At 34.5% G+C, this 17,315-nt stretch overlaps 1 protein-coding gene across 1 annotated transcript; it reads right to left on the reverse strand.

Annotated features, from left to right (window-relative positions):
• Positions 1-4,124: 4,124 nt before the first annotated feature.
• LOC145641610 (uncharacterized) lies at positions 4,125-8,452 on the reverse strand. The gene is made up of 2 exons (XM_081692462.1): positions 6,457-8,452; positions 4,125-6,040 (listed from the first exon to the last, which is right to left on the reverse strand). Exons 1-2 carry the CDS (start codon positions 7,926-7,928, stop codon positions 4,591-4,593), a joined length of 2,922 nt encoding a protein of 973 aa, XP_081548588.1. The 5' UTR covers positions 7,929-8,452; the 3' UTR covers positions 4,125-4,590.
• Positions 8,453-17,315: the final 8,863 nt, after the last annotated feature.

Genomic DNA, 17,315 nt, shown 5'->3' on the forward strand with positions numbered 1-17,315 from the left:
CGGCCCAGATTCGCATTGACGAAAAAGCCCAATCCAATGGGAGAAGTAAAGGTTCACAAACATACACAAATTCTCAAGAGAATGTATAAAACTCACCCTAAAAATATGGTATCTATGTCCCCAAATTACAACAAAATTTTTATGTTGGCATATTTATCATGGCTATAAACTTGAATTTTCTCGTTCTAAGATGTGTACGAGACATCGAAAACAAACTTAAATACTAGTATGTATACTTGCGAGTATTTCTTTTACATAATGAAATGGTGTACTCATTTCTAAACAAAACTCGGGTAAATAATGTAAACTATAGGTTGTAAACCACCGTCTTCAAATTCCATATTCATTCATTTCCAAAAATTATCCTGGTAAATAATGATAATACTGAGAAATTAATCCCTATAACACTAATATGTTGCTGGCCACACTTATATGGGCTACTTTGTTAGTGTTATATGGGTTACTTAGACAATGTTATAGGGGTTACTCGGTCAGTGTTATAAGATTACTCGGTCAGTGTTAAGGAGTTACTCGATTAGCGACTCATTGTTATAAAGGTTACTTTTTTTTGTTACAAGCGGCGATACAGTGTAGTCACCCTCACACAGAACGAGCTGATATAATTATTTACTTCTGCTTTTACTTTTCCAAAACATGTTATTTTTTTTCCGAGTACATCTCAAAATAAATGGAAATCTGACAAAACATAAATAATTGGGTTTTATCATTATTGACATCCCTGCTCCACAAAGGCAAACAACGTACATGCGCTCCATAAAATCGAAGTTAAAGTGAGAATCATTTTCGTCTCTCAATAAAGTGGAATTACAAAGTTATGGCTAAGTTTATATTCTACTATCATTGTGTGTAATGTTTTCTACATTTTGATGTTTACACTTCCTTTTCTTTTCCCCTCAAAAAACTTTGTGTTAGTCCCTACCATTACACCTTTAGTCTTTCCCCAAATAATGCATCACAAATTTGTTGTCCTACAATAATTATAGAGTACGAACGACTTCCTTTGTTCTTCTAATATTGTCAAATTAGTTTCAGCTAGAATTTTCAATTTCTAAACCTACCCCTTGTGATCATCTATTGCGATTTATGTAAGAATGAACATAGTCATGTGATATTTTTGTAAGTTTCATCACAAAATTTTGATGCTTTAAACTTATGTAAATAATAAAAGATAGATACCAATGGTTTAACTCGTGTTTTGGAGAGTTCTATCATCCATGTTGCAATAAATATATAATGGAGAAAGCATAACTCTATAATAAGAAGTTGAAAGTGAAAACAATTAATAAATAATATCAGTAACTGACATGTAATTTTATCTTGAAAATATTACACAAACTGTCACAAATTTGACCCACTTACAACCATTAACATGAAATTGTATTTATAACTTATTAGGTTGACATTAATGTTGTTAAACACACTCAATGACATAAACATTACTCCCTCCGTCCCTTAATACAATGTCTCTTTTGAGTATTTGTTCCTCACATAATAAAGAGAAAGAGACATTGTATTAAGGGACGGAGGGAGTACTAAACACATGCAATGGCATGAATTATATCATAAAACCATTCTAGTAATGTTGTTATATTTATACTTTTATATTAAGTTTATGTCGATGAGTGATATTAATGTCCAAGTTCATATCAATTTAATTCAAGTTCGTGTCAATGGTGGCAATTACGTTCATGTCAGTTGTCAATAAGTCTAACTTTGCTTTTTGTGTTTTGTTTTCTAATATAAGTATTATATTAGAAAATAATCTAAAATGTTTATAGTTAGCTCTAAAGCCCTAAAGGATTGCAAATTTTGAAAAATTGTGGATAAGAAAGTGGAAAGGATGGGCTTTCTTCTCTTTTAGTGCAAATGTCCGATGTTTTTTGGATACAAATTTTTAAGTATATGACCACTTGTTTTTGTCTTTAGTTTTTTAAGGTAATAATGGAACACTTTATTTTGTTTCTTTATCTTATTTTAAGAGCAAGTTTCATGTGATCTCATATTACACAACTTATTGTATGATACTATTGTGAGATAACTTATTATGAGATTGCTTTATGCTTTTACATATTCCATTGCCCTTTTTTTTGTGTGTAATGTCCTCACTTAGTAACTTCTAAAATTGACAAAATTCACTTCCTCTCATCCATCTAGCTATAGATAAAGAATGAAAATTAAGGGGATAAATGAATAGGATAAAGTTTCCCCATATATGGATGCTCATTATTCTCTTCATACTTTAAAAATTATTGTATAAAGTCAGAGATTCCCCCTTAGCTTTATACTATTCTAAAGATTGTGTTAGTTTTTCAGCCAAGCAAACTTTGCTGCTTTCTTAAGTGAATGATTGTCAAATTTTAGTATTCACCATTCTTTGTAGGGTTCGATTATTTTGGGGTTTGTTCTCTTCAGCTTAATTTCAGTTCAGTTCAGCTCTAATCAGTTCACTTCACTTCACTTCATTTCCTAATTTCCTTCTCTCATAAAACATAAACAATTCATTTCAATTCAGTTTCAATCAGTTCAACTCAGCTTAGTTCAGTAAATCATAACTGGCCTTTAATTTAGGTCATAGTTTGGTGATTAGTCATATTATTCAAATATCAAGTATGTTAAATGATATCAAGTTATTTACAAAGCAAGCCAGATTAATTTCATACAGTATGTAGTATATTATGAATAAATTTTATCAAAGTTAACCTTATTAGGTTTCTTTATTGAGCCCAACCCTAATGTATAATTGTTTAATATAAACAAGTCTTAGATGCATTTTGGTAGTTGGGACAACCAACTCAATCCTAGTAATTCTAAGCACATGCAGTCATGGGAAATCTAAGTTAGTTTAACCAAAGAAACCAACGAAAATGAACATAATATTATAAAATAGGACCATCTTTGACTATTGAACTATAAATCAAACCAACTTAGAAGAATTTTCTTCTAAAGAAGAAATTGGGAAGTTCAAGATTTTTTTTTTTTTTTTTTTTTTTTTTTTTTTTTTGGGATTTTGAGGAAGAATTCCTTGATTATATGAATTACAAAGTTAGAGGAGCAATAGAAGGGGATTTCATGTGAGTCAATTCTTCTACCCAGTGATAATAGTACAAATTTTGAATTGCTAAGATTCCAACAACATTGATCTTACCAACATTTGCACCATTCTATAAATCACTTGCAAACCAATTCCACAACTTTTATAAAGGGAAGAGTTTACATCTATAGATAGGTGTTAACCTCATAAGGGGATCTTTTTTTTAAAAAAAAATGTGCAACATGTATGCCGATGCAGACTTTGAGTAATGATATCATATAACTTATAAAAAGTTGATATGTGAATACTATGCTTTGAGACAAATTTTACAAATAATAGCATCAAAGTCAAATTGAAGCACGTAAAAATGGAGGGATTATTATTTAGATATACATGACAAAATTATACGTTTATCATTATATATCAATTTCTATTATTGGAACCTAAATAGATAAATAAAAAGCAACTAGCTTTTATTAATTTGTTATTAACTAACATCAAAATTAAACAATTTTATCTTGGTCATACCACCCTGTAATGAACATGCTAAATACAACACAAATTATGAAATTGTTGGTGAAAAATACTTTACAACTTTTACCAATTAAAAAAGTGCCAAAAGTCCAAAAAAACCACCTCAAAAAGTGAAGAAACCAACAGAAAGACAAGGACATTACGGTCTTTTACTCTTATACATTAAAGATTTCAATAAAAGGCGGGAATTCTTTTTACTTTATTTAACTTTATAATAAAATTAACAGAAATTCACATGGGAAAATATTGTTGTTTTGTGATTTGTATAGTTGTGGTTAAAGCTGATCCTTCATTTGACAATACCAAATCAATGTCAGTGCTTGCTAGCAAAATCCATCCAAAATTCCACCATTTTCTACTAATCAAGAATGTTTGAACAATACCTAATTAATATTCCAAACATTTTAGATATTATATTACCATGATCGGTAAGGTGAATATAAATATCAATTGACTCGTATCTGATTACTTGTATCAATATGTCCAATTCAAACTTAAGGTATACTCATATTCCGGGTTTAACCAAACCGACAACATAAATGAACAATATGACATGAGCAACTCCGAACAAAATCCGGTCTGACACTTCTAAGATTCGACTTTACCTCTGACTACCACAAATGGAAACAATAGGAAGACGGTGATATTTCGAATTTTGTGAATTGATCAAAATACAACCAAGAATATGAACTTCTTACATTTTCATTTCACAAACATAAATAGAAGGTGGAACTACCTAAAGATATCCAAAATGGGTTGCCAAATTTGAACCCGGTGAAGAGGAATCCGGCAAGAACTACTCCTAGTCGCTACTTACAAACAGTGGGAAACTACAAAGGCAGAAGCTAAGGACCCAAAAAAATGAACTAACAATGAGAGAATTAATTAGTTTTCAACAGCTTCCAGCTTGTTTACATGCAAATACACAGACCGGATTCCTCTTCGCCGGATAATTCAACTGTAAGTTCGACATGTTAGTATTTAGGCATGTCGAATAATAGTACTTACCCTGAGTCTTCTTGGCCTTCTGAAGGACACCTGATTAATTCCAAGATATTAACCACCTCTGTCATATCAGGTCTGTTAGACGGCACCTGTGATGTGCAAATCAACCCTAACTTCATAACTGGAATGGCTTCCTCGGCTGGGAATCTACCTTGCAACCGCTCATCAATACATTCTTCCACCTTCCCTTCTTCGAGTGCTCCTCTTACCATGTCACACAAAACGATCACGTCATCCTCCATGTACTCAACAGGTCTTTTTCCAGTCACCACTTCAAGTACCAAAACTCCAAAACCATAAACATCACACTTCTCTGTAATTTTTACAGTTCGGCATGCAAATTCAGGCGCCATGTACCCAAGAGCACTCTGAATCTTGCTGCTTAAAATGTACCGATCCAGCATGGGCAACAATCTCGCTAATCCAAAATCACCTACTTTAGGCTCACCTGAGCTATCTATGAGTATGTTGCTAGATTTAAGATTGTAGTGGATGACATTCAGTTGGTGCAAGTGAGATAAACCTTTAGCCATCCCAACAATTACATTGAACCGGTCATTCCATGAAAGAAAGTTCCCACCTCCTCCTTCATGGAGATGCTTATGTAAACTTCCACCGGAGATAAATTCATAGATAAGAAGTTGAAGTGATTGAGTCCAATAATAGCCTTCAAGAGTGACAAGATTAGGGTGCCTGATTTTCCCCAACTTCTTCACCTCTCGCTCAAAATCTTCTTGGGACTTGACAAGACTTGAAACAGTGAGCTTCTTTATAGCAACGGGGCGACCATTTTGGAGAACAGTTCGGTAGACAGCCCCAAACCCACCACGGCCAAGTTCGCAATCCTTGTTGAGTAGAGCGTGGGTACCAGTGCTGAAATCAGGCTCTCCTGAAAATATGACCAGCTTACCAGAATTTGCATCTGTAGAGGGGGAACTGCTGAAACCATCACCATTAGATAATGCAAGGGCAGCAGCAGAGCGAGATGCTGAGGCTCTAACACTTAGGTTAAGAACTGTGATGGCAATCACACCGATTACAATTACTGCAGCAGCTCCGATAGCAATGAGGGAGGAGATACTCAGGAGGTTTTTCTTGTGACCAAATGTAGCAGGTAGAGAAGAGCCAGAGAAGGCATCACCGGTGGAGTTGGGGTTAAGAACAATGGGTTTGGGAAGGACAGAGGAGCAAGATTTTTTTGTCGCAGAGCCACAAAGCGATGGGTTGGCTGAGACAGCGGAGGGGTTTATGGTGTTAAAGAAACCACCAGGTAGTTCACCTTGTAGATTATTGTGGGAAACATTGAAGGAAACGAGATGTTGAAGATTAGCTAGTTGTTTTGGCATACTTCCACTTAAATCATTGGAAGAAAGGTCCACAGTTTGTAGGTCAGCAAGTTTTGATAGAGCAAGAGGTATAGGTCCCTCTAGACTATTATGAGATAAGATCCTGGCATAAGAAGAATTAAAAATGAGAAATTTCGGAGTAATTCAGAAAAGGACATCAAAAAATACCAAACATGGCCTTATCAATGCATGAGCAATTAACAACCACAATGGACCTCATCTAGCACAACACAGTAATTTCAATAGACAAATTATTAAAGCTTGGCTTTGTATTCTTATCAGCCAAAGAAAGTTAAACATTGTACTGAAATATTTGGGGGAAAAAAATGATTTTGACAAACTAGACTGTTGATTTCTCGAAGCAGACAGCATGAAACTTAAAGGGAAGCTGCTAAAAAATATAGAACAGTATATAATACAGATTATAAGTATATACAACGGCAACAATGAGCAACTAGCAGCATGAGTTACATATACGATAGAAATGTGGAAGTCAGTAGATGAAGAGAGAGCACTTACAATACTGAGAGTGAAGAACAATGCTCAATTGAAGTAGGTATTATCCCCTTAATAAAATTCTTTTCCAGTATCAATTCTTGCAGAGCAGTAGCTTTTCCAATTTCGGTAGGAATGCTCCCATTCAGCTTGTTTACGCTCAAATCAAGAACATTCAACGCTTTTAGTTCCCCAACATTTCTGGGAATAGGACCCGTCAAAGAGTTCTTAGACAGATTCAAGAATGCCAAGCTGCTGAAATTAACAAGTGCTGATGGAATTGCCCCAGTTAACACATTATTGGACAAATCCAATACCTCGAGGCTTTGATGCGAGGCTTCTTCCGCTGAAGCGAAAGAATCATCCATTGTTCCACCAAAATTATTTTCTGAGAGCAGTATTTCTTGCAAAGCAACCTTAAAAATCCACTTAGGTAGATCACCGGTCAACAAATTCTGCCTAAAATCTATGATTTGAAGGCTTAAACAACTAGCCATAGATTCAGGTAAGCTACCACTCAAAGAATTCATTGACATATTTAACACCTTCAAAGACCTAAGATTTCCCACAGAAGTTGGCAAAACACCAGAGAAGTTATTAGCTGAAAGATCCAGATTTTCAAGCCCTTTCAACCCTCCAACCCATTCAGGAACCTGACCCACAAATGAATTCTCTCCCAAATTAAGATACCCAATAAAACTCAAGTTCAGCAATGACTTTGGCAGGTTCCCAGAAAACAAATTCCCACTAAAATCAAGTGATTTCAACAATGAGCACCCTCCAATTTCACCCGGCAATCGCCCGGAAAGTCGGTTTCGACTCAGATTAATGGTTCTCAGGTTAGCCAAACCATCCATTCCCTTTGGAATTTCATGACTCAGCTGATTATAAGACAGATCAAGTGACCTTAACCCTTGCAAACCCCAAATCCCAGCAGGTAAAGCCCCAGAAAACTGATTAGCAGACAAATTAAGCACAGAAATTCCAACACATGAGCTCAAACTATCAGGGATCTGCCCTGAAAACTTGTTATTAGCTAAATTAACAGTTCTCAAAGGTCCACATTGTCTAAAGAAATCAAGAGGCAATACACCAGAAAATCCATTTTCACTCAAATCAAGTATTCTCAAGTTAGAAAGCCTCACCAATGCAGGGCTGAGACTCCCAGTGAGGTTGTTCTTCGACAGCGAAAGCTTCCGGAGTGCTTGGAGCTGCAGTAAGCCTCGACCGAGCTTACCCGAAAGCGAAAACCCGTCTAGATTGAGCTCAGAAACACGGTTGGATCTAGGGTTACATTTAATACCTCCCCAATTACATGGACTATCATCATCTTCATTCCATGAAGCTAATTTTCCATTTGGGTCTTTAATGTCTGCTTTGAATACAATTAATCCCAACACATCATCATTCAATGAAGGGCTTAAAGATGGTGCACCCTTACAATTTGGGAACAATCCCAAAATTATCAGGATTATTAAACAAACTAGCTTCCTCATTCTTCACAACCCCAGCTCAAAAACAAGATTTTCAGCTTAAAATTGAAAAAATCAAGACACCCATTTCATAATTTAATGAGCTTTAAAAACCCCAGAAAATTCATTAACAAATTCAAGAAAAAACTCCCAAAATTTCCTCACTTTTTCTGCTGGTTTTGTGCTGAACTGAAAGTGTAACGGCTATAAAACAAACGGAAAAAGTGGAACCCAGTGAATAATCTATCAAACGGATAAATGCAGATAATTCAAAGGGTTAAACAAGCTAAAAATGAAGAAAAAAAAAAACTCAGATTTTGAGTCAGAAACCCTAGAAAAAAGGGTGGGAAATGGAGGTTAATTACTAAAAGAGCTTTTTTTTCAGAAGTTGGGAAATTTCAGAGTTAGAACAGAATAAGAAGTGAAGATGAAAGGGTAAGTTGAAGAAGGGTATTTTCGGAAAGAGTGGGGGAGAATGCGGCGGCGCCGGTGAAATGCGGTGGTTGAGACGGTGGTTGTAAAGGAGAGAGATTGAGAGGACAGAGAATGAGAAGAGAGGAAGTTAAGGGAGTGAGAGAAAATTTAATAGGGGATTTAATAAACAGGGGAAATTTTGGAGGAGAGAGAAAGTGAGAAAGTGAAATGTGGGGTCCATTTGTTTGAATGTACTATTGCTATGATTATACGTGGCTTTAGATCAACGGTGGGGCTTTTTTCCTATGTGGCTTACACATAGGATTTTATAAAAAAAAATTATTTTTATAAAAACGGTGTCTTTTCTATCTGGTTGGCCACAACGTATGATCAGGTTACTTATTTAGAAGTTAATCAGTCGGTCAAGGATTATTTATTTTGGGGTTGCTTAGCTGGTTAGTGTGTTTTTGCCGGAATTATCTATTCAGATGTTACTCAATCGGTTAGAGGTTACTTATTCTAGTGTTACTCAGTCGATTAGTGCGTTTTATGTATGAGAATAACTCCTCACCGTTCGAGAAACCTCAGAATAAGTAAGGGTCTGTTCTCATACGTTGAAATTCAGTTCAGTTCAGCTCAGTTCAGTTCAGCTTCTAATTTCCTTCTCTTATAAAATATTCATTTCAGTTCAGTTCAGCTGAGTTCAGTCAATGAGAACAAGCCCTAACTCTGACCACATAGTGTGACCAGCCACATATAAAAATTTGTGTTTAGAAAAAAGGTTTATAATTTATTTTAATTTTAAAGAAAAATTTAAAGCTCATCATTTGTGTCTTTTTTTTTTTATTTAATGATGTTGGGAAATTATTAAATTCCAATTATTCCACTACTAACTTTAACACCATAATTGAATGAAAATAGTCTTAGTTTTTTTTTTTTTTTACAAAAGAGCTATCAAATAAATAAATAACAGCAATATTACAACCTAATAGAGCTAAAAGAAGCAAAAACCAACCTAACACGAACTACTATCAAAACTACCTTGTGTAAAGATGCTAAGACAACACACCTAAACCTAACATCATAGAGCGTCTGACAATGACCAAAGGAGGAAATACGAAGAGAACCAGAGTACCAGAAAAGATTCACAGCACCCCAAATACTACAGAGCCTAGCCAACCAAGAAAATCATACCACATTCTCAATGTGGACCGAGAGATGCCGAATTAACCATAACATTCGAGATGGACAGAAAATACAGAATAACCTTAATGCAGAAAACCGAAAGTGGCACTGGCATCGGAAAATGAATGCACCCTGTTGCTGAAGAAAAAACCTTTGACACCATTCCACTCCTAGGGATCGAAAATCAAAGTCGCATCCTAGGAGTCTTGGAACAAACCCAAAAGAGTCGTATACTTGAACGACTTTATCATGATAAACCATGCATTCCAATGCAGGTTCTCTTCCTGCAACTCTACCCACAAAGAGTGCAAGATAATGGAGGACTTTGCTTACCCCAAACACTAAAGATGGGGAGCCTCCTTCAAGATTTTGATTTACAGCGATGACTGACTTTGTCATCACCAAAACAAACAACAAGGGGATGATTGCAATTGTATGAATGCCTATATCATCCCACAACCAAGCAACAAGGACTGCAAACAAACCGCTTCTCTCAACACCACTCTCCCCCTGCAATCTCCAAATGCAAGGGAACTCTTCCAACTGCATATGAAACTTGACCCCCTGGAAAACCAAACAAGAAAAAACATCCATACTCCCGGAGAAGGAAACCCCATCACCTGATTGAGAACTCCCCTTCACCCGATAAACTTTAACTACCAGGGGAACAAAGACACACCCCGAAAAGGCAACCACACGAACCACCAACCCAACTAACAAGGGATTGCCTAACCTTACAACCCCTAAAACCGACCAACAAGGCTCCAAGAACAACGACCACACTTCATTAACCTCCATAACCAGAATAACCCTATGAACCTCTAACTCATCACCACGCAGAGAAAGAGAATTATTAAAAATCAACAACCAAAACATCAAAATACACAAGGACATCATAGATGAACTAAGACAAATAAATAACAACAAACTATTCACAACTAACCAAAGCAAAGAAAACAAACACACGAACATCAGGAAGAACGAAGCTAATACCATCAGGAAAAACAAACAAACTTGCAAGAGAACAGAGGAAAAGACAACGAATCAAACCTCACCGGCACCAACCCAACCCACACCGAGAACAATCGTCAACGGCACCTCAAAGAACCCCTTCACTGAACCTAACCTTGGGTACACGAGGAAACCCTAACCTTAACTTCATCTTTACCGTCGGGAATTAATTAACGAAATTCCTTTCGACGGCGGCGTTAAGACTAGCCTTTGGTTCTTAATTTGTTGAAGCAAGCCACCAAGAACTTGACGATGAACCCAAATAATGGACGACCGAAGAGGAACCCCTGTTCTTCACCAACAGACCCAAAAAAACTAAAATTAAATAGCAAAAAAGGAAAGCTACGAAAGGGTAGGGCTCGCCGGCGACGGCTAGGCAAAACTCGCCAGTCGCCGGCGAGCAGAAGCTACGAAAAAGGGGGACGGTGGAGGATAGAGATGAGGGTTAGAGAGAGAAAGAGTCGAAAGATACTCTCTCTCTATTCTATAGCATGCCTTATTTTGAAAATCGTCTTAGTTGTGAGTGGGAAAATTCATTTGTTGTTGAAATCTATACTTGTGTAATTTGATGAAAAATTAAATTCAAGGGATGTGTGGATATGTATAAGTCACGTTAAAATTTGTTTAGTGTACAATTTATACATACAAGTATACACTAGTATTGATTAACAAGTATAACAAGGCATATATGCTCATACCCCATTCTCACCTCAGATGCTTTAGGATCGCCCTTCGTGAGAAGGGGGTCCTAATTCTTTCCTTTTTCTTACCTTAATATATATATATATATATATATATATATATATATATATATATATATATATATATATAGGCGGAACCAGCATTTTCAAGTGAGGGGGGCCAAGATCATATCTATGTATGTGTAATTTCGCAAATCGCGACTACTACTGAGTTTGTTGATTACATTTACTATAAAAATATAAAATAAAAATAAAACAACAAAATGTTAGTTACTGGGTTTGAACTCTTGACCTATTGCCCACAATCACATGGCAAAAACCAACTCCTCTACACTACAACTTATAACAAGTATAAGTTAAATTTAATATTTATCTTGAGCCAAGGGGGAGGTCATGGCCCACCTCAGCCCCTATAATATATATATATATATATATATATATATATATATATATATATATATATATATATATACACACACTAGAGATAGTTATATTGTGACTTTAAAATCATGAATCATTATCAATTCTATTTACCATCTACAAAATAAATATAATTAATCATGATACCTTTTTGGTGTTTATAGAATCACAATAGCTGGTAATAAGAATTAATCTCAGAATCACCTGAAATTAAAAGAAGAACTCTAATCGCTTGACTTATCCTTCACTCTCAAAATAGATAGATTACCCACTCTATCAGTCGGATAGTATATATGACATGTAGCCAATACTCCAATAGCATGGACATGCAATGAAAAGTGAAATTGTCACCTCAACATCATTTTAATGGTGGGTGAGAATTAAATGAAAAAAATAAATAACTGTGGTTTATTAATTATAGTGGGCAATGAAAATATTAAAAGTGATAATGATATCTGAATATTTGATACGAGTACTCATTGCAAATTTAGTACGGTAGTTAAAGATGTGAGGTAGGTGGCATCATTAAAGAAACATCCACTGATCCATAATTACTCACTAAGTAATTAGTGCATTCCTTAATACATGAACGTGAAAGTAAAATCATTGTAACTCCATTTTTAACAATTGAACGAACATTACATACCCTTTTCCAATTTCCATATAAGGAAATACTACAAGTCTACGACATGCAACGCAAAAATCAAAACAGATTTAATTACTTAGATAAGTGTCGTCTTTTAAAACTTTACCAATATATATGTAAGATTTATCTCTCATAATTCTTGACACGGTTTCCTTTCAATTTTTATCTTAAAATATTGTTTATACTTTCATTTTATTCATGAACCCGCATATATTAACGATTTAGTATCACATTCTTCTCACTAATCACTACTATAAAATCGATATTATCCCCACAATAATCTGTATTTTTTTAAAGTAACAATGATAAGTAAACAATCACTTATCACTTAAACTCTTTGCAAATATAAGCATATAAAAACATTTTATTTTATTTGGATAGGGGAAAGAGTACTTCATAGGCAGTGACGGATCTAGGATTTTCGAACTTATGAGTCACCATCAATAATTGATCACTTATTTCAATCTAAAAATTATATAAAAAATATATATTTCACCAAAATGATTTCAATCCAAAAATAGGACATAAAAATACATACTATAAAACTATTACATTAAACTAACTTTATGATTTTTTTTACTTAGAATCAAGAAGTAATTAAAAAAAAGTGAGATTACTTAAGAGACCTGTTATTAAATATAACAGGTCTCTTTAATGAAATATGAAAGCAGCGCAACAAATATTCTGGCTGACAAAAAGAGACCTGTTATCTAGAAAAGAGGTCTCTAATGACGTAGTGGCCAACAAAGAGACCACTTATCTGATATTTTAATAGGCGGTCTCTTTGATATTTAAAAAATATAAGCAACAAAGAGACCTTATAACTGTAATAGGCGGTCTATTAGGTTTTTTTTTTTTTTTTTGTGTGCTGGTGAGTCACGTGACTCACTGTGCACCTTAATAGATCCGCCCCTGTTCATAGAGCATGTATGTCTATTTATGAATAGTTTTCTTTGCTCATCCCTCTTATCTTCCCAATCCCTTGATCAACCACTTTCTTACATGGTCACCACACATTATTCATGACATCAAACCAAACTCCATCCAACTCATGAACAAAAGAATTAGTTTATCCCACTCTTTTTTACTTCGTCTATGGGGATAAAAGGGTGATTTAGACCTTGTTTGCATGGTAAAGAACATTCTTCATTTTGACAATAATTTGTATAATCGTACAAAATACGGTAGCTAGTCAAAATACCTAATGCAACTAATTAGTTAGCTTAGTCAAAGCACCTATTGCAACTACTTATTAGTTAAATTAAACCAATCAATGCAATTAGATTTAACAATAATGAACTACTATACCTCTAAACCTGCTAATTATTAAACAAAACCGTGGTTCGTAGAGAGTTATGTGCAATAATTATATCATATATTGATAGAGATTACAAATAAACACTACTATATATCGTACTTTCTGTTTCTAATAAATTAATCATCCTTCATACTTATACTTATAATTCACACATGCTTATATACTAGAATTTAATCAATACATTTTACATAAGAAATTATTTTAGATATTATTGATTAAATACTTAGCTTGTTAGTAGTTTTCTATCATTATCATATCTTAATCACAATGTTACACGATACAAGGTTGAAATGACAAATCAAAGTGGAAAGGGATTTATAGCCACTAATAGTAAAGTAACAATAGTTGAATAAGACTGCATTATTCCATAATCAATCCAAAATTGGGACATCAAATCATTAAAATAGAGAAAAGGGAAGAAATAATATTAGCATTAACAAAAAAAAAAGGAGCTAATTAAGGTGATGGAAGTTAGTCAAGGGTCCAAGGGGAAGTCACGAGTAGTAGGGTGGTTTGGAACATTAAAGAAGGTTCTTTAGTTTTAAGGGGCACACTTCCATTGAATGGAATGGAAAGGGACCCATAATTATTTGTCAATTGATATTGTGCCCTAGCTACTTTAATGCATGCCTTCTTTCACTCCATCCTATGGTAGTAGTTGCCATGAAGGGCAACCATTTTAAAGGTCATTGATCTTCCTCCATTTCTATCATTGTCACCTAATAATTAATGTAAAAGAAGAAATCCGGTGAAAATCCGTTGAAATGAATATTAAACGGGTGGATGTTGAATCAGGTGTTAAATGAGTGACGAATTGGATGACAAGTAGTTGAAGTTTCACTTGAAATTAGTTGATTTAATTTGTTACCTAAGCTACTTCATTTATCAATCCTTTTTCATCTAGTTATTAGATGTAGATGTCAAGTACTTTGTTGTTTAATGTGAATGCCAAGCATAAACTAGCGGTAGGAATAGTAAAATAAATACAGAGTAGTTGTTTAATGTGAAAATCCTTTTTCTATTTTGTTACTCCCACTCTCTAAAAGCAATTAGTTTTACTACATTTTTTGAAACATTTAAAGGGTGCAATACTTTGACAAAATAGTAATATTCAAATTTATAAATAAGGGAGAAATGATTTTAAATCTTTCATGCATACTCAATATAATATTTAGGTTTCTCTCTCAAAGCTTAGTCGCAAAGTAGACCACAACTCATACTTCCCTAACCTACTCTTGAACCCCCTCCCCCAAACTTACTTACAAGGATTGTATTATAGCAAGCTCGAAATATACATGTTGTTGTTGTTGTTGTTGTTGTTGTTATTTAAAAAAAAACCTATAAAGTCAATCAATTTACAAGAAATTGGTGAGAAGCCGAGATACAATTTGGGCCCCATCCCTCTAGCTATAGCAAATCAGATTCTGCTGAAAATGTGAGCAGCTACACGAGCACCAATATCCTGAGTCTTAGCGAACGCCTGTACCCGCTTCAGTAACGCAATAACATCTTTCTCTAATCCCCCAACGAAGAAAAGAAGAAAGGAAGAAAACCATATCCAATAGCTCTGCAACTCGCCCCATACTTGTCTCGCTTCCGCTAAGCCGCCGCCGACATAACACGACCAGGAACGAAGTCAGACAACCCTGATTGTGTTAATTATTATTATTATTATTATTATTATTATTATTATTATTATTATTATTATTATTATTATTATTATTATTATTATTATTATTATTATTATTATTATTATTATTATTATTATTATTTTACAATTAATAAGACATAAGACCTGAATCAGAATTTAATCTTTATTCCTTGACATTAATTTGGTCGAGTATTTTTGGGCAAGTCACTTAATAGTTGGGAGAAAAAAAAAATCAAGGATATCCTCACGGCCTTACCTTCACTTGTCAAGAATCGAACCCTAACGAGCAAATACGAGAATACAATCCTACAATAGACCAACAAGAGTTGACTCAGGTGGTAAACAACTTGATGTCGCTTAAGGGAAGCCTAGGGTTCGAGCCTCGCCGTATGCAGAAACTCTCGTTGGGAGACTCACCCACCATGAACCAGGTATGCTACCCGAGTCGGATCGATCCGGATGTAGTTGGAGCTAAACTCCGATGAACCAGATGGGCATCTAAAAAAAAAACCAACAATACTTAGTTAGCTACTCTCAAAGTTCTCCCCCTTGTGAATTGTGAATTTGTGATACTCTTAAGTTTGTTAGCAATAATACAAATATACAATACTTTATCATCACTTTAAACCTTACAAGTTGTCCACATTTGTTATGTAATAATACTTATGACCCCAAACAAAACACATTATATCATTCACATTACATGATGATTATTAATTTATTATCCATGAATTATTTGCCTCCAAAATGTACATACTTTTATTTTTTTGGTATTAAAAAATAAAAATAAAAATAAAAAATAAAATAAAAAAACCCTACCAATATGCTTTCTTTTATTGTGTATTACTATAATAATATGGATTACTTATCCTAATGTCATAGTAACATGCTAAAGTCAAAGGCTAAGAGAAATTGACAGAACTAAAAATGATACAAAAAAAGGCAAAAGGCTATTGATGTGAGTTGCAAACAGCTATAAAAATTGTTCTAGTGTTTGACTTATTAGAGTATAACTTATAAGCTAATGAAGACAGAGAATAGAATTACAAAGAAGAGTAAAATGCCAAATACAACAAGTCAATTTCAGTGTATTGACAAACAGCTCCCCTGCCGTTGCTTGCCTTTTTTATGTGATGTTGTAATCACTAGACTCACACTACTCACTAGTTTGAGCAATTTCCCTTGGCATTTTCAAAGGGACTATTATATAATGTGTTTAATAATAATAATTATACATACTTAGTTAATTTATTGTTAATTTAACCTTTGCTTCTTGACTTTAGTCAAATTGAGCATGTTACTATATACTAGTACTTGTTGAAAATCCAAATTAAAGAATTAATGTATCATGTTGTTATAGCCGTATGTATAACCGGTATAAGACCTTACATGTCTAAGGTGCATGATTTGTTCAACCCAAGGTGAAATTTTAATTTTAGTTTTTAAGATAAAAAAATTTACAATATGTAGGAAAATATTTAAGGAAAATGAAGATATCAACACCAAGTCGGTCTAGCCCAAGGCACGATATAGGTCGACAAAGTATGCTAAAAATTTTGAAGTTTGGCTTAGGCACTGCAACATAGGCATGCTAGCACCAAAGCACGACTAGTAGGATTGGACCATGCACATGCCGACCTTTTCAAAATTTTGACATGACCTGACACGATACATGGCTCATGGACTAGGCCTACCGAACTCCAAACACGTGGCTCGTTATGGGGCATGACCCACAACCATTAGTAAACCTCGTCTTGCATTTTAAGTTTCAAGTTTTATTCTTGTAAGAATCAAATGCACAACTGTCTAATACTCCATGTTTTCCCATGAATTTTGCAAGCATGATTGTTCTATAATAATGGAACACTATTGAGAGTAGTAAAAAAGGTTGAAGTCCATTAGAATTTAGAACATGTAGTTTCATGACTTTCATGCCAAGTCCATAATGTTAGGCTTGGCTCAACCCACTTTTATGGCCCAAGTCCATAATTCGAATACTTCTAAGTTCTAAATGGGTTTATAAACGGGTCGGGTCTTGGGTATTCTAGCCCAACGAAATCTCAAG

This window comes from Chenopodium album, chromosome 8 (assembly GCF_948465745.1).
Source record: "Chenopodium album chromosome 8, dcCheAlbu1.1, whole genome shotgun sequence".
Taxonomy (NCBI): domain Eukaryota; kingdom Viridiplantae; phylum Streptophyta; class Magnoliopsida; order Caryophyllales; family Amaranthaceae; genus Chenopodium; species Chenopodium album.